Source organism: Ranitomeya variabilis, chromosome 2 (assembly GCF_051348905.1).
Source record: "Ranitomeya variabilis isolate aRanVar5 chromosome 2, aRanVar5.hap1, whole genome shotgun sequence".
Taxonomy (NCBI): Eukaryota; Metazoa; Chordata; class Amphibia; order Anura; family Dendrobatidae; genus Ranitomeya; species Ranitomeya variabilis.
The window spans coordinates 365,247,807-365,268,428 of NC_135233.1; the positions used below are offsets into that span (position 1 = coordinate 365,247,807).

The window sequence follows — 20,622 nt, forward strand, 5'->3', positions numbered from 1 at the left end:
CACCAGACGCTGTGTTTCCTCCTTTTTGATGCTCTGCCAGGCCTTCACTGCGGTGGTTTTCAGTTGCTGTTTGTTTGTGGGCCTTTCTGTCTGAAGTTTAGTCTTTAACAAGTGAAATGCATGCTCAATTGGGTTGAGATCAGGTGACTGACTTGGCCATTCAGGAATATTCCACTTCTTTGCTTTAATAAACTCCTGGGTTTCTTTGGCTTTATGTTTTGGGTCATTGTCCATCTGTAGTATGAAACGACGACCAATCAGTTTGGCTGCATTTGGCTGGATCTGAGCATACAGTATGGCTCTGAATACTTCAGAATTCATTCAGCTGCTTTTGTCCTGTGTCACATCATCAATAAACACTAGTGACCCAGTGCCACTGGCAGCCATGCACGCCCAAGCCATCACACTGCCTCTGCCGTGTTTTACAGATGATGTGGTATGCTTTGGATCATGAGCTGTACCACGCCTTCGCCATACTTTTCTCTTTCGATCATTCTGGTAGAGGTTGATCTTCGTTTCATCTGTCCAAAAAATGTTCTTCCAGAACTGTGCTGGCTTTTTTAGATGTTTTTTAGCAAATTCCAGTCTAGCCTTTTTATTCTTGATGCTTATGAGTGGCTTGCACCGTGCAGTGAACCCTCTGTATTTACTTTCATGCAGTTTTCTCTTTATGATAGATTTGGATATTGATACGCCTACCTCCTGGAGAGTGTTGTTCACTTGGCTGGCTGTTGTGAAGGGGTTTCTCTTCACCATGGAGATTATTCTGCGATCATCCACCACTGTTGTCTTCCGTGGGCGCCCAGGTCTTTTTGCATTGTTGAGTTCACCAGTGCTTTCTTTCTTTCTCAGGATGTACCAAACTGTAGATTTTGCCACTCCTAATATTGTAGCAATTTCTCGGATGGGTTTTTTCTGTTTTCGCAGGTTAAGGATGGCTTGTTTCACCTGCATGGAGAGCTCCTTTGACCGCATGTTTACTTCACAGCAAAACCTTCCAAATGCAAGCACCACACTTCAAATCAACTCCAGACCTTTTATCTGCTTAATTGAGAATGACATAATGAAGGGATTGCCCACAACTGTCCATGAAATAGCCTTGGAGTCAATTTTCCAATTACTTTTGGTCCCTTTAAAAACAGGGTGGCACATGTTAAGGAGCTGAAACTCCTAAACCCTTCATCCAATTTTAATGTGGATACCCTCAAATGAAAGCTGAAAGTCTGATCTTCAACTGCATCTGAATTGTTTTGTTTAAAATTCATTGTGGTAATGTCTATAACCAAAATAAGAAAAATGTTGTCTCTGTCCAAATATATATGGACCTAACTGTATGGTGTATACAGTATATACTGGTTATTTCATGTTTTATATTGGAAGATCAATGATAATTGAAAAAGGACTATAATCATCAGTAACTTCCAAGAGCTCAAACAACGGTCTACACTGCCTGCCTACAAACCAGATCAAATATGGATTCATTGATTTGTCTTGTTTACAAGTGCAATTAGCAGGTAGATGATTGGTTGTGCTGCAATATGGGACCAGTAGTGGTCCTGGAATAGATCTGGATGATCTTCTTACATAATGTAATAACATAATATAATATCAGAGTATAATAAAGTAACATAATATTATCTCATGAGAAGCACGTCCTCTATCTCCACCGTTGGCCATTAGGAGCACTGTTCATTGGGAATGTCTTCTGGACAAGCACCATCCATTGTAATTCATGCCAAGATGCAAAGAAACCATATCCTCGTCGCATTCTAAAAATACACATACAGGTGCAGGAGATGCCGAATTTTGACATTTAGTGCTGATATATCTTTGTGGGTTTTTTGTGCACAATCTACTTTCAGCTCTGCAACATGCGGGTAAAAAGGATCCACACTGCCCCATTAATTTATGAATGCAAATCAGCCTTAAAGGATTCCCTTCCCATATATCAAGTAAGACATCTCATCAATAGTAATAGTGCAGTGTGACCCCCCTTCTCCGATCAGTGGAGGTCTATCGGCTACAACCAAATACCATTTGTGAGATACCCAACCGGAGTCCTTGATTAACGCTGCAGGGAAAGGCAATTGAAATCTAAAATTCAGGCTCTGTGACACCTTTAGTGCTGGGAGTGAGTCTTGGACTGTTGCCTGGCTTTCCACTGTGCCTTCAGAAAGCTCTGAGGTGTAAAATCACGGCAAAAGTGACTTTTTGTCAGGTACCAGAGGGTGAGTGGGTCACAAATGCTTCACGACTAATAGTTAGTGAAGCATCTTGCCAGAATCCAATAGTTTTCCTTGAAAAACAATCTATTTTTTGCTGAAGACTTGAATTTTCATTTATACCAGGAATGGTGCCCCCAACACAGTACGTGCTGTAAAGCTCAGTAGGGTTAAAACTGCCACCAGCTCCAACAATGATGGAAATGCCGCTTAGTGACCACTTTGATTATTTTGAGGTCAGAAATGGGACTGTGGAAAGAAAGCAATACAGAAACCATTTGTTTTAGGGATTATGGAGGTCCTGTCCAGCAATCAGATCACCTCTGATCAATGCAGCTACAGATATGTCCTTCCTTGTCTTTCCTCTTGGCTGACGATATTGGAAATAAGTGGTTGGGAGATGCTTATGCTACATTTGTCGGTCGAAAAATGTTTTGAATACTTGACTTCATTTGAGGTAGGCTAAACATACTGAATATCTTTGGTCCCCAAAAAGTAATCAAATGGACCACATGAGTGGAGCGCCCCCACTGCCGCAGGGCCGAGGGGTACCCGGTACCGGGCCTCTGAGTCTCTGTTCTGGGGTTGTCACGGTGGCTAGACCCGGTCCGTGACCCTGCTGAGGGGCGTCCAATGAAGGGTGTGGATGGTGATGATGTTGTGGTGGTGCGGTGCAGGTCGCAGTAAATAACGAGGACACCAGGTTGCAGTCTCTTTACCTCTTTACTGAAGGCTTCGAGATAGTCAATTCAGAGCACTGTTAACAGGGCTGTCTGAGACCGGCCGGTCCAAAGGCACATTAGGAGTTCCCTTGACAGGTGAGAATCAGCGTCTACCTGCTAGCGCCTATGTGTTGTAGTTCTTCCCTGCTGAGCACCCCGGGATAGTCCTCACAACTGATTCTGTCTGCCTCTGATGTTCGTTCTCTCTCCGTCCCCCAGATGATATGGCTAGGACGCACCCGTATGACGGGGTAGGCCTGGAGTTCTTCTGGGACCCTAGAGTCGCCCCTCTCCCACAGCTGCCTCCGTTGTCTGCTTAGGTGTTTAAGTGAGACAGCCAACCTATAATTGGCTGTCCTGCCGTGGTTTGAAGTAATGCTTAAAGTCTCTTACTTTCTCGGCGTTCCGGCCACCGACTGTTTGCGCCTCAGAAGGATGTTGCCTCGATCTTACAGCACGACTCCTTCTGGTCCTATCGCCTCTTTGCTGTATTCCCGTTGCTCACTTGTTGCGTTGTTCTCTTAGGAGTCTGCCAGGATCCCATCCCTGACAGGTCCTCTCTCTAGCTCTTCCCAGTTACTTCTCTCTGTCTTCCTGTCCAACCCCCAGTTTTACCAGAGTGTGAGGAGTGGCCTACTAGATAGAACCACTCCCCCTGGTGGCCGGAGTGTGAAGTGTAGTGTGAGTGTTACCTGGTCAGGTGAACTCCTTTAGTGCAATCAGACGCAACATCGCCCCCCTTAGCGGTCATATGTCCTTATGTGTAATGCGATTCAACTGCCTGTAATCAACACACATCCTCATTGTACCATCCTTCTTTTTAACAAGGACTAATGGAGCTGCCCAGGGGCTACAACTCTCTCTCACCACCCCAGCCTCCTTCATTTCTCGCAACATGTCCTTGGCACACTGGTAATGAGCTGGGGGTACAGGGCGATATCTCTCTTTTATGGGTCGGTGATCTCTCGTGGGGATGTGATGTTGGATCCCTTTCACCTGTCCAAAATCTAAGGGGTGTTTGCTGAATACTTGCTCGTACTTGTGAACCACCCTGTAGGCCCCCTGTTTCTGATGGGATGGGGTAGAGTCAGTGCCCACATGCAATTCCTGACACCAATCTTTCGAGTGCCCTGCAGAACCGTTGTCCTCCGCCACGTTTGACGGGACCAAGGGTCCAGGTGTCTGTATCACACTATTATTGACAGCGAACAGTTTGGCGAGCGTGGCATACTTGGTGAGGTGGACCTCTTCCTCCCCACAATTGAGGACACGTACGGGCACCCTCCCCTGGCGGACGTCGACCACCCCCAGGGCTGTCAGGATAGTAGGCCTATTGTCTGAATATACGGGTTCTACCAAGGCCTGGTAGTCCTTACCCCTGAGGCCTATGGCTGCCCGACACCATATTAACATCTCACTCCTGGGGGGTATCGGGATGGGGTTTGAATCACTCACAGTGACACGACCAATCTCACCACCAGTCAGCTCTACCTGCTGTCTCTGCATCAGAGCTCTGATTTCTTTTTGCAGGGCGCGTTGTTCACCAGCAGTTTCTGCTACCTGTTGCAACAAAACAATAACTTCTGCAAGACAATTTTCTATAACATTAGTACCGATAGTTATCATGGGATTACATTCTCGGCGATCAATATCAACAATCACAATCCCCTGGGCTTTCAATTCCACCCGCCCCACCTTGATGGTGACCTCTTTATACCCCACTTGTGGCAACGGCTGACCATTACTGGCTATTAAGGTGAAATCGTCATCGGGGCCACGAGTAATATCGGTGTCCTCCCAATACCGTTTATAAAGCACGTTAGGCATAGTTGTCACCTGAGAACCGGTGTCCAGCAAAGCGTTCATGGGGATACCGTCAACCACTACAGGAAGAACTGGTCGCCCTCCAATGTATTTGGCTCTCCAATGCTGCGGGCCTGACCGTCCTACTCCTGGGGGTTGGCCCTTTGCCCCAGGGGTTGCTCGTTTAAAGGACAGTACCTTGCAAGGTGGCCCACCTGATGACAGCGGCGGCAGATGGGTCGTCTGTCCCGATGGAAGCGATCGTCGTCCCGGCCTCTGGTCGGCGGAGTCCTCCTCTGTCGCATCCAAGGGACATCCTCTGGTCTGGAGGCCAGCTGGATCTTCTCCTTGGGGGCCTCCTGTAGGGACTGCACCATCCTGGCCAGTGCAGCAACGCTCTTGGTCAGCTCCTGCATCTGGAAGCGAAGACCTGCAGGGGAGTCATCCTCTAGGCTATGGGCATCGGCCTCAGCGGCGACTGGGGCATCCGACGCCACCTCCTGGTGGTACGTGACAGCGGGACGCCTGGGAGGCGCTGCACGGCTGGGCTGTCGCTCCTGCAACGCCTGGATAGCTTTATCCTTGAATTGCGCAAAAGTCAAGTCCGGATTTTGCATGTCCAGGAAGTGCAATTGGCCCCGTTGGTGACTGCACAGGAGCCCCTCAATGAACCGCTCCTTCAGGAGTTTATCCTCATCCTGCATGCTGTCGGGATCACTCTGCCTAATGGCCCGCAGCGCCTCCTGGAGATTAAGGGCATAGTCCCGTAAGCTATCCTGCGGTCTCTGTTTGCATCCATAGAAAGTCAGTTTAATTTCTGTAGCAGTGCGGGTATCGAAGGTGGCTTTAAGCTTTGCAAAAACCTGCTGTGCAGTTCCCTTATCCGCGGCGGGCCAGGACTTCACTTCCCTCAGAGCCGCCCCGAAGAGTTGGCCGATTATCATATGAACCTTCTGAGGCTCCGTCAGGGGATAGAACTCGAGCAGGCTGCAGATTCCTTCTTTAAAATCAGTTAATGTGTGCGACTCCCCGGAGTATCGCGGGAGCCAGGCCGCTCCGGGCAGGTACGGCATAGAGAAGGGCATTATGGCCTTTGTGGTAGCAGTGTCTGACTGGCTGATGGGGACAGCAGGCTCTGCGGCCACCGGTGGTGGTATTAGGGCCGCGGCTACGTCCGCTACGGGGACCGGAGCTGCCTCTGCGTCCACGGCTGCGACCGCTGCCTCCGCTCCCCCTGACTCAGACATGGCTGTCCCTTCCTCCCACTAACCTGCTGGAGGTCGGAGTTCCTCTTCCGGGGTTGGCACTTTACCGCGCTTTCTCGTTCTGCGCTTCTTTTTGACCGGTTCCGCCCACAAAGCTAAGGCTCCTCCCTCTATGCGCGGCGATGGCGAATTGTGGCGGGAACTCTTGGCGGCAATAACAATGCACAGTCTTTGCAATAAGTCACAGTCCAAGCACAATAAATCACAGTTCCAAGGCACACATGACCTGTTTCTTCAGGCTTAAGTAGATCCTGTTCGTGACGCCAAGTTGGAGCGCCCCCACTGCCGCAGGGCCGAGGGGTACCCGGTACCGAGCCTCTGAGTCTCTGTTCTGGGGTTGTCATGGTGGCTAGACCCAGTCCGTGACCCTGCTGAGGGGCGTCCAATGAAGGGTGTGGATGGTGATGATGTTGTGGTGGTGCGGTGCAGGTCGCAGTAAATAACGAGGACACCAGGTTGCAGTCTCTTTACCTCTTTACTGAAGGCTTCGAGATAGTCAATCCAGAGCACTGTTAACAGGGCTGTCTGAGACCGGCCGGTCCAAAGGCACATTAGGAGTTCCCTTGACAGGTGAGAATCATCGTCGACCTGCTAGCGCCTATGTGTTGTAGTTCTTCCCTGCTGAGCACCCCGGGATAGTCCTCACAACTGATTCTGTCTGCCTCTGATGTTCGTTCTCTCTCCGTCCCCCAGATGATATGGCTAGGACGCCCCCGTATGACGGGGTAGGCCTGGAGTTCTTCCGGGACCCTAGAGTCGCCCCTCTCCCACAGCTGCCTCCGTTTTCTGCTTAGGTGTTTAAGTGAGACAGACAACCTATAATTGGCTGTCCTGCCGTGGTTTGAAGTAATGCTTAAAGTCTCTTACTTTCTCGGCGTTCCGGCCACTGACTGTTTGCGCCTCAGAAGGATGTTGCCTCGATCTTACAGCATGACTCCTTCTGGTCCTATTGCCTCTTTGCTGTATTCCCGTTGCTCACTTGTTACGTTGTTCTCTTAGGAGTCTGCCAGGATCCCATCCCTGACAGGTCCTCTCTCTAGCTCTTCCCAGTTACTTCTCTCTGTCTTCCTGTCCAACCCCCAGTTTTACCAGAGTGTGAGGAGTGGCCTACTAGATAGAACCACTCCCCCTGGTGGCCGGAGTGTGAAGTGTAGTGTGAGTGTTACCTGGTCAGGTGAACTCCTTTAGTGCAATCAGACGCAACATCGCCCCCCTTAGCGGCAGAGCGACGTTACTGCAATGACCAGGACTCTGGGGCGCTGCATGAGCATATACTACAGCTCTGAGTTCCTGCTGATGTGAAGAGCACAAGAAATGGTGCAATAATCGACTAATCATTCCCATTCCATGCTCTATATATTTTCATGGCAAGATGGGATGACGAATAACCATCTCCTTGGCAGGCAATTATTATTTTTTGCTAGAACCTCTTAATAATGTTTTACAAATGGGGCCAAGGGTGCACGCAGCAGCAAAAGGTCCTTTGGGGAAAATTATCCAGTCCTTGTTCCATCCCCCTCTGTTACTGGGTGGTGAGAACTTTGCAGAATTTCCCTCCCAGAAACAGCCCATGAGGGGGTGTTAAGATGGCAGAAGAGTCAAGGAAACGGTGTGATGGATGATGGAAAAGCAAGTGAAAGTCCCTGCTATACTCACTAGGTGAGATGGATCCTCAAAGCCCAAGGTCTGGGTGGGCACTTGGGCCACCGGCGTCTGTGCTGCAGTTAGGTGGGGCACGCGGGACACGGACAGCCAAGAGACAGGAGACCACAGGCGGGTAGGCGGGTTGTAGGAAACTGCAGACAAGCGGAAGATGTCCAGGAGACTGTAGGCAGCAAGCAGGAGATGTCTCGGATACTGCAGACAGCAGCCGAGCAGGTCATGGTGTGTAGAGCAAGCCAAAGTCTAGCAATACTGAAGTCTTCGCACAATACAAAGCCCCAGGTGTGTTTCTTGGGAGGCTTTATAGACCCAGGAAATACAACACATGAGAGCAAACTCAAAGCCCAACATGCAGCACAAGAAAGTCAAACGGACTGAGACATGTGGGTAACAGTCCCTTCTATCCTGGCTGGCAAATGCCAACTGGGATCAAGGGACTTCTAAAGAGTTTGGAAGGGGAAACAAAGTGTTTACCTCTTCTGATTTCATATTCTTTTCCATGTTAGTCACACTTTTCAGATCACCAAACAAATGTAAATATTAGACAAAGATAACACAAGTAAACTCAAAATGCAATTTATCAATGAAGGTCTTTATTATTAAGGGAAAAAGAAATCCAAACCTACAGGGCCCTGTGTGAAAAAGTCATTGCCTCCTAAATCTAATAACTGGTGGGGCCACCCTTAGCAGCAGCAACTGCAATCAAGCATTTACGATAATAGGCAATGAGTCTTTTACAATGCTCTGGAGGAATTTTAGCCCACTTATCTTTGCAGAATTGTTGTAATTCAGCCACACTGGAGGATTTCCGAGCACGAACCGCCTTTTAAAAGTCATGCAACAGCATCTCAATCAAATTAAGGTCCAGTCTTAGACTAGGCCACTTCAAAGTCTTAATTTTGTTTTTCTTAAGCCATTCAGTGGTGGATTTGCTGGTGTGTTTTTGATAATTGTCCTGTTGCATAACCCAAGTGTACTTCAAATTGAAGTCATGAAACAGATGGCCGGACATTCTCCTTCAGAATTTTTTGATAGACATCAGAATTCATGGTTCCTTTAACCACGCAAGTCTTCCAGGTCCTGAAGCAGTAAAACAGTCCCCAACCATCACACTACCACCACCATATTTTACTGTTGGTATGATGTTCCTTTTCTGAAATGCTGCGCTACTTCTAAAAGTATAGGAAATCAGGAAGGGGACAAACATTTTTTCATACAACTGTATCCTGTTGGTAAACTCCATATTAGAGAACCATTTTGATACAAGTATGGGGCCACCTTTCTATGTTTGGCAGTTGCATTCAAACCTTGTCACATAAGAGGACTTGTTAGAATACTTCTACCAGGACCACAGGAGCTTGAAGTGATACTTATACTGGTAAATAGCTTGAAAGAACTGTTTACAGCGTAATCTTATAAAGCGCCACAAAAGTGAAGCACCACTTTAGGCAGCCATGAAACGAGATCAAAGCAATTAATCCCGAAACCATTTAATAACACTGCCATATGAAGTCGCTTTGCAATCTTCTCCACTTCTTACGATCCTCTGTCATCCATGGATCAAACACTTATCTAACTGGCCATGTGCTTAAAGCAGATGACTTATATGTGCTGTCCATTCCCAAAGTCACATTGATCGAGGCTGCAAAATGGTTTCCTCCGCTGAGTAGGTGATGTGGACTAATACTCATATAAGATGTCAATCATCCTGTCCTTCCACTACAGGTTGAAATTTCATTTTCCAGCAAAAAGGGGTATATGGACCTATTGATCTTCCATGTTCTGCAGCTCCTGCAGATTCAGATAACCTGCAGTGACGACTGTCCATAAATGCAGAACCCAAGTGGCCAACATTGCCTTAATAGAGTCATCATGGCTTATTGGGTGTATGTGCGGAGAGTCATCATGGCTTATTGGGTGTATGTGTGTCTTGCATGTGTGGAAATCGCTTACCGATGTCTCAATGAAGCCATCAAAAGCAAATAAATGATCCAGTAAGGGCTGAATGAAATCATAAATCCAGCAACCTTACGCCGTGCAGTGAAGTAATGGGATTGACAATTATTTTTGCCTCGGTAAAGAAGCCTTGATCACATTGAATGTTAATCCTGCTGAATAATTAATGTAATTTTTTTTTATAAAGGAAATCGATTAAAAATACAAAAAGGTGACATTTTCTTTGTTATGATCATTGATTAAATAATGTAATTATTGGTGCATTTTATGCAATTATTGAAAGCGTATATCAATATTTCTGGGAATCAATACTGTCCAGTGCTGCTTATCTGCCCTTGCTCTGTGTTGATCTGCTGCACTGGTGATGTTACATCTACAGCGCTTGTAAGTGCTGCAGCCAATCACTGCCATGAGCTGCTGATCCTAGTGATTAGTTGTGGTGGTTACGAGTGCTACAGATGTGACATTACCACTGTAGACAATCAAAAAAGACTGGACCAGTTGGTGGAGAGGTAGCACTTGACCAGATCATGGTGATTAACAGCCCTGTTTGTTTTAGTAGACTTCTGAAACCTTATGGTCCTTAATTGTTTAGAAAATTAACCCTTTAGAGGCAGAGATGTGGCAGAGGAGCATCATGGGATCACCTTCAGGCTTAATAGCTAAAACTTCTTATAGATATGGAGATTTGGGATGATATGTTTACTGCAGATGAGTAGCTCTTTTGGAGTCTGTTTAGTGAGTGCGATTTTGTGGCATTTGGAAGGTGTAGTAATGTAGAACTTATCCAGGTTTTCCTTTAAAGAGAATCTGTCAGCATAATTTTTGTAATGTAAAGTAAAGACAGGGCTTTAATGGCACTGTAATACTGATTAAATTGACACCTTTGGTGAAGAAATCCACTTTGTTGTTCTTCTTTAATCACCATTTGAAGTTTTCTGCTAATTAGATTTCGGTGCTCATGGGCCGGACTGTACACTGGGTTTTCTCCTCCCTGTCTGTAATTCCCCTCTGCCTGCCTACTCTGAAGAAGAGATTTCAAACAGAGGAGGCAGGTCACAGAAGAAGAAGCAGTAACCTACTAGTCAAAGACTGGAGGCAGGTAGAGGGGCTGAGGAATCACAGACATGGAGAAGATGCAGTGCACAGCCCTGCCCCCGAGCAACGAAATCTAATTACCAGAAAGCTTCAAATGATGATTAAAGAAGAACAACAAGGCAGATTTCTTCACCAAAGGTATCAATTTAATCAGTATTACAGCCCCATTACAGCCATGTATTTACTTTACCTTACACAATTGTGTTGACAAGTTCTTTTTAAGTTATCTGGTTATATAGTGTTAGTTGCTTACAAAATGTGTACAATGTTGTAATTAATCATTCAAGAGAAGCAAGCAAGCAGGAGACCAGGCAGAAGTGCAGGCAATTAGACACATAAATGGTTATTTAACACTGAACCTGAGTTCTCAGATTTGCGCTCATGCATAGCAGGAAGGGGTCTCTATGGCAAATTTGAACACATGGCCCCATCTGTTAATGGTTGACATCACCATATCCTGAACAATTTGAAAAAAAGTAGTTTACCTTAATTTTTTTTTACATGATCTTTTGGTGGATTTTCCAGCCTCATTTTCTTACATTGTACACGTCGCAAAGAAGGGATCACCTTAATTGATGTGGCCAACCTAGGGTCTGATACATCTATAATGTTTGTTGTGGTTTCGGGGGTTGCAGTTGCACCAGGTCCCTCGAACCTACGGGGAGTCCAAACGATCTTTTTGCACCACACAAAAAGACCAGTTCTGTTAAAGACCTGTTATAGTTGGGGGCCGTGTTGGAATTTTTGCATTGGGATCTACAAGTATTAAGTAAAGCACTGCACGTCACCAACGTAGATCACCTATGGAGAACACAGATGTACCATAAATGGTAGAAACTAGTCATCATCCAGGACTGTCGTCTACAGGAATATATTTTTATTTTCTCAGTCCAGGATGAAAATTTCACCATTTCTGCAACATCTGCATACAAACTAGAAAGTCACTTTATATGTCTCTACAAGAAACACTTGATATTTGGAGTTGACATTGAGAATCCTAAATTATGGGATTATGTAGAAGCTAATGATGAACCTCGCAATATAATTATAGGCTGATGCATAATCCCTAATCATTATGACATAAGGCACCAAAAAAAATAACCATAAAGCTTTCAATTTCTATCACACTGCTCTCAGCACAGATCCTAAAAGCCTGGAAGAAACCTAACAGCCCCCACCTGTGTCTCTGTTTATCTTTGCCCCTGGGAAGGAGACATCTAGAATACTTTTTTTTTCCCCCCGATGCTTAATACATTGCAGTGCTTGACAGGGTATACCACAGCACCATTATCTATAGTAGAGATCGAGTACAATGTGTTCCGTACACCAGAAAATAAATATAATATGGTTCACTTCTATCCATTCGTTCTCCAATTTCATTTCGGTAGATACTGTTCCAGATACATACTCAGCCTTCCAATATTTCCGTGATGCATCGGCCATGAAGCTGTCTTATTACGATGTCAAGTCGGCTCCTCTTCCTCATTCCGTCAAATTATTTCCACCTGAATTCCATCCTGAACCACTTGTGAGACATCTCTTGATACCGTCCTTACAAAATGATTTATTCCTTCGCGTCTCTAGCTCTTCTTACTTTCTTCTTCATTTTTCTTTAAGGGCAATTGCATTTAAGAGGGATGACAACTTCTGAGTGTAGACACCTTCTTCTCTTTCGGGAACTTGGCAGGCTTCTAAGTACAGATGTGTCCTATTATACCTGTCCTCTTAGCTTTACTGATTTTGAAATGAGTAGCACAAGATGACCAGCTTTGAGAAACAACATGATCGTCAAATACTCTGTCGGGAGATGCCTTTTCTTTGGGTGTCTATATGTGGCCCCCTAGTCATTGACACTGAAATTGCAGCCAGTTGAGGGTATTGTCATGATAATGGAATTGAATTTGTATCATGACAAGTTGAAGTCCTCAATGAAATTTATGGAAATGTAAAGATACACACATCGATAAAGATGATGAAGGATGACAGAAGGTAGCCACATATCTGTTCCACCAGACGTTACTCATTCTGTTAATTTCTCAGCCATTTCCCTGTTAGATCTCATTTAGATGGGCTGCCCAAAATGTAAAGCTAACATCTTCCATGGGTCAACTATGTTAAACATGCAAAACCATAGATTCATTAGGGTTTGTAGTTTCTGTTCAATAATAGTGTGTTTGGAAGGATGGTTATGAGAAAATGGTGACCATTAAAGGGTAAACTCCCTAAGAATAGCGATACCAAGGCTCAACATGGCGACACAAGACCAAAAGTTACTTTCAGAATATAATTTGTTGAGTGTAATATGCGTGACTCAATGAGACCAAGAGCAACTGTAAAATGATCATTGGGACAAATACACCATCCATGAGTTCTTTAGGCACAACAAAGGGTTTAACTGTAAAGGTACCTTCACACGAAGCGACGCTGCAGCGATAGCGACAACGATGCCGATCGCTGCAGCGTCGCTGTTTGATCGCTGGAGAGCTGTCACACAGACCGCTCTCCAGCGACCAACGATGCCGAGGTCCCCGGGTAACCAGGGTAAACATCGGGTTGCTAAGCGCAGGGCCGCGCTTAGTAACCCGATGTTTACCCTGGTTACCAGCGTAAAAGTAAAAAAAACAAACAGTACATACTCACCTGCGCGTCCCCCAGCGTCTGCTTCCTGACACTGACTGAGCTCCGGCCCTAACAGCAGAGCGGTGACGTCACCGCTGTGCTTTCACTTTAGGGCCGGCGCTCAGTAAGTGTCAGGAAGCAGACGCTGGAGGACGAGCAGGTGAGTATGTACTGTTTGTTTTTTTTACTTTTACGCTGGTAACCAGGGTAAACATCGGGTTACTAAGCGCGGCCCTGCGCTTAGCAACCCGATGTTTACCCTGGTTACCAGTGTAAAACATCGCTGGTATCGTTGCTTTTGCTTTCAAACACAACGATACACAGCGATCGGACGACCAAATAAAGTTCTGGACTTTATTCAGCGACCAGCGACATCACAGCAGGATCCTGATCGCTGCTGCGTGTCAAACGAAACGATATCGCTAGCGAGGACGCTGCAACGTCACGGATCGCTAGCGATGTCGTTTCGTGTGAAGGTACCTTAAGAAGAAAGATAACGTCTGGCTTAGTTAGCTTCTGGGGAATTTAAGGTCCTCATACTTATTAGACTTAAATTATCCAATCAAACAATATTGACAAGATCGGACAGCAGTCTGGGGACCTCCCGAATTTCCCCCAGCAGATAATGTTGAGAGTGAGAGGAATAGACACATTGATTCCAACAGCTGATCCTTATGTTCTCCTTGGAAAAGATAATCGAACTTTTGAAAATCAAATTTGTCAACTCGAATTTGTGCAAAAGATTAAATTAACTGTGAATAAATTTGCGGTGAATAGCATGTAATCCAGTAGCCCTTTAAAAATATGCACACAACTTGTAGGTCTCCTACAACTGTACTGAACCCATTTCCAGCTCTTTAAAGCAAACATGACCTTAGTAATGTTCAAGTGATCTCAATATATTTAGTTCTGGGTAAACAGATTGTAACCTTTCCTCGCTGCTATTTTGTCATACACATTATCTGAACAGTATATTCAGAGTTTTTTGGCTCCTTCTCCCTATTTCTATTGCTCAACTGTGAGCTGTGATGTCCTCTCACTATCCAGATTCACCCAAAATGGTCACTGCAATGTTCCCTGCCTCGGCTTTTATGCAGGCTTTGATAGGCTGTGCAATACCAGACAATGGGATTTATGATGTGATTGTTGTGCTAGTATGCTAGCATAATATAGGCATTATTGGGAAGTCCACCTGATCGTGCCCTGGTCATGTAAGCCTTCTATAGCTGAAGCATTGTGTAAAATAGCAGTAGGCATTTTTATTGATTCGAGCAAATTGAATTGCAAATCGTTCAAATTTACCTGGTCCAGTGAATTTCCCAAACGTTCAACACAAATTCGAGTCACATCACATCGATTTGCTCATTTCTACCCCCTGGCGATAAGTTGAGCCACTGTCAGAGAAGCCTACTAGTGGCAATCATTTACAGGATACAGAAATTTCTGGCTGAGTGGTACCTTATCTACAGAAGTCAGGAGAAATATCTGTCACTGACAGTCAAACAAGCAGCGATTTATGGGGCAGGGGTGGACACAGATGGGAAAATGGCCCATGTGTGTAATAGTATATGGGTCCAATAGTTCATGACAATGCTTTCCTTTGTGAGTCTGTGACAGAAGCTGCTTTGGAGGTAGAAGTGGCTCCGTCACCTCATGGGCCCCATGCACAAGTTGCACCAACTCAATTTCAACCTCTGTTATGGGGGACTTTACGTCATCTCATGAGATTCAATTATATTAAGTATTAGCCTTTATTTCAAAGACAACACAACGAACTAGAACTTGATTCTTCATCATTTGGTTTCTCAAACTCATCAAGATTAACCTCCTATCTCTAGAAAATCCCATAGAAACCCCTATGTATTTTCAATTCCTATTTCCATAAAAAAAGTACAGATTATTTTCTACGAAGGATAGCCTTCAGTCAACAGACCTTGTGGTCTTTCAGGAACTTGGCAGACCTTCCAAGGTCAACTCTGGTGGTGGCACTGAAAGTTGACTTTTCAAGGACAACACAATGAACTCAGTAACATGTTTCACACATGATGGTTACCCCAAAGGAGTTTCTATAATATTATTGAATAAACTTTTGTCTATTATGTTATTACCCACCATCCTTGTGTCCCGGATTGTTATTCAACATTCCCAATATTCACATGGAAAAGATTTCCATAATTTCACATTTCTTGACCTTTTAATCTTCTATTCTTGGAGTTCAAGTCCACAGTTTTTCTAATTATCAAAGACTCTTTCACCTTTCTTCTCCACCATATCTATCTCTTCAATCTCGACTCATCCCTCCACATCTCCAGTCTTTCCATGATTCTGTCTGTCACTGTCTCCCTCCGCCCTCATTCTTGTCTTGCCGCTATCGCGGCTCATCTCTCCCTCCCTCTCCCAGCCATTAGCTGGCTCTGGGCAGAGGAAATTGAACCATTACTATAAACTCCTCATATTGAATCATGTATTTCGCCCACAGATAATTTGCTCGTTAGCCTCTCATTAAAGGCTTGTTCTATCTGGCAGCATTAGGGTATGGCACATTGAGTTTTTAAGGTTAGCCAAATAGAGAAAAAAAAAAATTGAAATTGGTGTTAACGCTGAACGACGTATATTTATTTAATGGCCACAATGTCACTGCAACATTTTTTTGCATAGAGATGAGCAAATTAAGACGTTGCTTTATATCCAAGGCTGCTAATTGTAGAGGAAGATGATTACGGCTAAGTCTTCACAATTACTGCTGCTCATTCACGGCTTGTCTAAGATGCATTTGTGATATTTTACTTGTCGATTCATCAAAAAAAATAGTCGCCAATAGAGGAAAAGAGAACCCGCCCCAAGGGCAGGAGATAGAGAAAAAAAAAACCTAGGAGACGGCTTTGTGGTGCAGAACGTATCTCAGGATCCAAAGGAAACTGCTTGCTTTAAAAACACTTTCAATCTCGATTCGGCCAGCAGTTGGATTCAATGCATTTGTGTGTGCAGGAGCAAATTAAAGCTGGTGTCATGGGGCCTGGGAAGCACTCAAGCAGCAAGACAGGAGCTAAAAAGCTTCCCTGCCCTGGCATACAAATCACAGCAGCCTGTATTCATGAGTAAAAGTAAAGAAAGTTTTAGAAAGGGTAAAGCATTCACGAAGGATCCCATTGTCGTGCCTAAAAGACTCATGGGTGGCCCAATCCTCCCTATGACCATTTTAAAGTTGCTGTACATAAAGTTTCCACTTAAAATAGTTTTGGGCTCACAGACTCTTAGTCAAAATGACTTGTCCTTTTATCAATGCATAACCTGCAACCTATGACTCTCTAACTTTTCCAAAGCTCCGATACAATGTCTTTGGTTGTCAAGATATGTCGAATGGTGTAGTTTCTAGATACAGATCAATCTAATAAGGGTGCGACAAAGATCTTGGGCTGGCTCCAAGGTGAAAATGGTCAGGTAGAAGGCAGATATCCTGCAACCACAGTGGAAAGGACTTATAAAAACATAACATATTAGTAACTATTAAAATATCATAACAAGGAAGAAAAACATAAAAAACACTAAGCCTACGCGTTTTGAGCACTCATGCTCGAAACCCGTAGGTCTAATTTTTTATGTTTTTCTTTCCCTTTATGATATTTTAGTAGTTACTAATAAGTTATGTTTTTATAAGTCCTTTCCACTGTTGTAGTTTTATGACTGCTGGGAAGTTGACTGAAAAGCACTGCCATAACCAAGGAACATCACTATATACAAAGACTATTCCTCAAAAAAGTAATGGTTGATCGCTTGAGTGCTGATAAGACCTAAAAGTCCCATCAATGGCCTATGTAGATCATGGGATCCAACAGTGCATCCTCGGCTAAATCTATCTACAGATAAGGCAGTAAAGGTGCCACGCACTATATCTTAAAGTCGGCCAAACTTACCGGGTTTGGTGGGACTCAAAGGCCAACTAATGTGAATGGGGGTCTCCCTGCTGTCCTCTGAAGAATGATGTCGGGGACAGAAGTAGCTGGCATGTTGAATTACAGCACTTGATACTTTTTTTTTCGGGAGATCGACCACCGCTAGAGGTGTCCGAGCCTTACACCACTCTCCCCATACAGAATTCATCCATGATCATTCCCACTGAGCATGCATGTATATGTGGGAAATGTAGCTGTTCCCCAACGAGGGTTTGCACAACAGTTATTTAAGGATATGATGACTATAACACCCACATTGGTTCCCATCAATTAGTAGAATCAATTCTAGAATGAGCATGTTTCCCATTCACCGGTACCAAGATGCACTAGGATTTATAGTTTTGCACCAGCCAGAACAGTTCAGTTTGGAGACCACCACTATACCCTAACATTTCCAGTTGGCTTGTGCTGAACACTATGATGTTAAAGTCTCAGTCTCATGAGCTCCCCGACAATAACCAGATTTGTATTAGAATGCCTAATGCCATAATATGCATAATCCGGATTATGTCAGATTACACCACAGACCACGGTGCCACCATTTTTGTGATTATCTCCCAATGTCATGTCCAAGTATTTTCGGCACAATACTGCATGATATTCACAGGAAGCCATTGTGGCTGTGAAAGAGTCTATAACCTGGAAACGCTAAGCCAGAGAACATCTATCACATATTGAAAAAGGATTTACAAGGATTTCGTTAACACCTACAGAAAATGACACATTATTTTGCAGCCGAGACCCCTAAATTGTCTTATACACGACGACATGGATAACATGGTGACACATCTGAAGAGGAACTGCTGGTTCTTGTAACATGTCTCAGCATGTATGATGAGACTTGTAGCTCCCAAGCAGTTACATATACTTTATATAGAGTATGGAGTCCCATCTCTACCAAATACAATGTTAACTTTGCTCAACTTGCCCTCTGCCTCTCGAGTCTTATTTATTATTTCATGTGATGTGTTAGGAATCACTATTTCAATGATGTTTTGGGGAAAGAGAAGCTTAGCAATTTCTACACCTCCCATGTAGAGAGTGACCAATTACATGGACCTACTTTTATTCTAGGACCTGACCAGCCCAGGCAGTCCTTGTGTTTGGACCTCCACTGGTCACACTTCTTTAATTTTAAGGATTAGTCATTTTATGCTCCTACCTGAGCCTGCTATTTCCCACATGTTTTAACCCTGTGTCCCTTTTTCTCCATAGATCCAGAATCATGAAGGGGATTATCCTCTGGATGTTAACACTCACTTTGGGTGTAGCAGGTGCTCAGATTTGTCCCAAAAGATGTGTGTGCCAGAGCCTTGCCCAATCTTTGGCAATCCTGTGTGCTAAAACTGGACTTCTGTTTGTACCATCCGTCATCGACAGGAGGACAGTAGAGCTAAGGCTCACCGACAACTTCATCACAATCATTAGAAGAAAAGATTTCACCAACATGACCCGTCTACTTCACCTCACACTATCAAGAAACACCATAAGCCAAATCACACCTTTTACCTTTGCTGATCTTCGTGGACTGCGAGCTTTACACCTGGACAGCAACCGTATACTTTCCATGGGGTATGAGCAGCTTCGTGGACTGCAAAACCTGAGACATCTCATCCTTAGTAACAACCAGCTCAGTGAAATCTCACCAGGATCTTTCCAGGATTTCTTAGGTACACTGGAAGACCTTGACCTTTCCTACAATAATCTGGCTAACATTCCTTGGCAAACCATTTCAAAGTTGACCAACGTAAACTCCCTAAGCCTTGATCACAATCTTATTGATTTTGTGCCCAGTGGAGTTTTCACGAACCTTCATAAACTGGCCAGACTGGACATGACGTCAAATAAACTAAAGACTATTCCTCCAGATCCTTTGTTCTTACGCATTCCAGTCTACGCTAAGTCCAAAGGATCTCCTCTGTCATCACTCGTGTTGGGATTTGGGGGAAATCCATTGCACTGTAATTGCGAGCTTCTGTGGCTCAGACGATTAACCAGAGAAGATGATCTTGAAACTTGTGCATCACCCATTAATCTTCTAGGGAAGTATTTCTGGAGTATAGCAGAGGAAGAGTTCATGTGTGACCCTCCAGTAGTCACACATCACTCGCCACATATACTGGTCTTGGAGGGAGAAGCCGTTGTCCTAAAGTGCAAAGCTGTCGGTGACCCCGAGCCTTCCATTCACTGGGTGTCACCTGAAGGTAAGGTTGTTTCAAACTCCACTAGAGCCGTCTCCTATGAAAATGGGACCTTGGAAATCACCGTCACCACCGTCAGAGACAATGGCCTGTTTACTTGCATTGCGTCAAATACTGCAGGAGATGCCACAGCACCTGTAGAGCTGTCAGTGAGTCCCCTACCTCATCCTGCCAATGCCAGTCAAAGGGGGCACAGACCCGATAAAGGGCCTTCAGATATTCTCACACCAGCCAAGCCGGGAGCCTCCACCAATGACTCTATGAATCATCCAGAACGAAAAGTGATAACTGCTGAACTGAGTCACAATTCAGCTCTTATACAGTGGTTTCTAGATAGAAATATTCCTGGGATTCGGATGTACCAGATACAATATAACAGCTCAACGGATGACAGTCTGATTTACAGGTGGGTGTCTAATATGTCCCTGAAACTGTCCTGAAGGTCATTCTCTGTCGCTTACCAGCCACTCTTTTTGAATAGGGTTTCTATTCAATAGCATTCTGCCAGAACTGTAGGAGCTAGAACTTCCTTCCCCTCACTTCCAACATGCATTATGCTTCCACTGTTTAATCCTTGCCTGCCCTGAACTAAAAACACCCACTACCCTGATATGATGAGGAGAGGAGAGACAAAGACGCCATCATTTTTTGCAATATGTTACAGTCTCTCTACTGCCACAGATGGATTACACCTGACAGCAGGCAGTGGTACATTATTTTAATATTTGACTCTGACATCTGAGGGTTGTATAATATGGACTCAATAAAATAAGTCAGGTGTCAGTTTTCAAACTCAATTGTCAAAGTCAGATATTAACGTCAAGTATCAGTCAGATCTGAGTCTGATATCAAAGTTAAATATCAGTCAGTTGTCAGAGAAAGTTATTATAATCAATTATTAGTCTGGTATCAGAGACATATGCCAGAGAGTCGTGTCAGAGTCCTATATCAGGGTCAGAGGTGTCAAAGACACATTTCAGGGTCTGGTATAAGAGTCATATCTCATATGTCAAAGTCAGGTGTCAGAGCCAAGTGTCAGTCAGGTATCAGAGTCATATGTCAGGGTCTGGTTTATATAAGTTCATATGTTAGAGTCAGGTGTCAGAGCCACACGTCAGAGT

At 44.6% G+C, this 20,622-nt stretch overlaps 1 protein-coding gene across 2 annotated transcripts in view; it reads left to right on the forward strand.

The window, feature by feature from the left end:
• The window catches only part of LOC143805998 (leucine-rich repeat and fibronectin type III domain-containing protein 1-like protein), a 334,629-nt gene that overhangs the window by 255,825 nt on the left and 58,182 nt on the right, over window positions 1-20,622 (forward strand). For both annotated transcript variants that reach the window (XM_077285872.1, XM_077285871.1), the window contains exon 2: window positions 18,516-19,907. In XM_077285872.1, coding sequence (XP_077141987.1) covers window positions 18,526-19,907 — 1,382 coding nt within the window. In that variant the 5' untranslated portion in view covers window positions 18,516-18,525. The remainder of the gene's footprint in view (window positions 1-18,515; window positions 19,908-20,622) is intronic.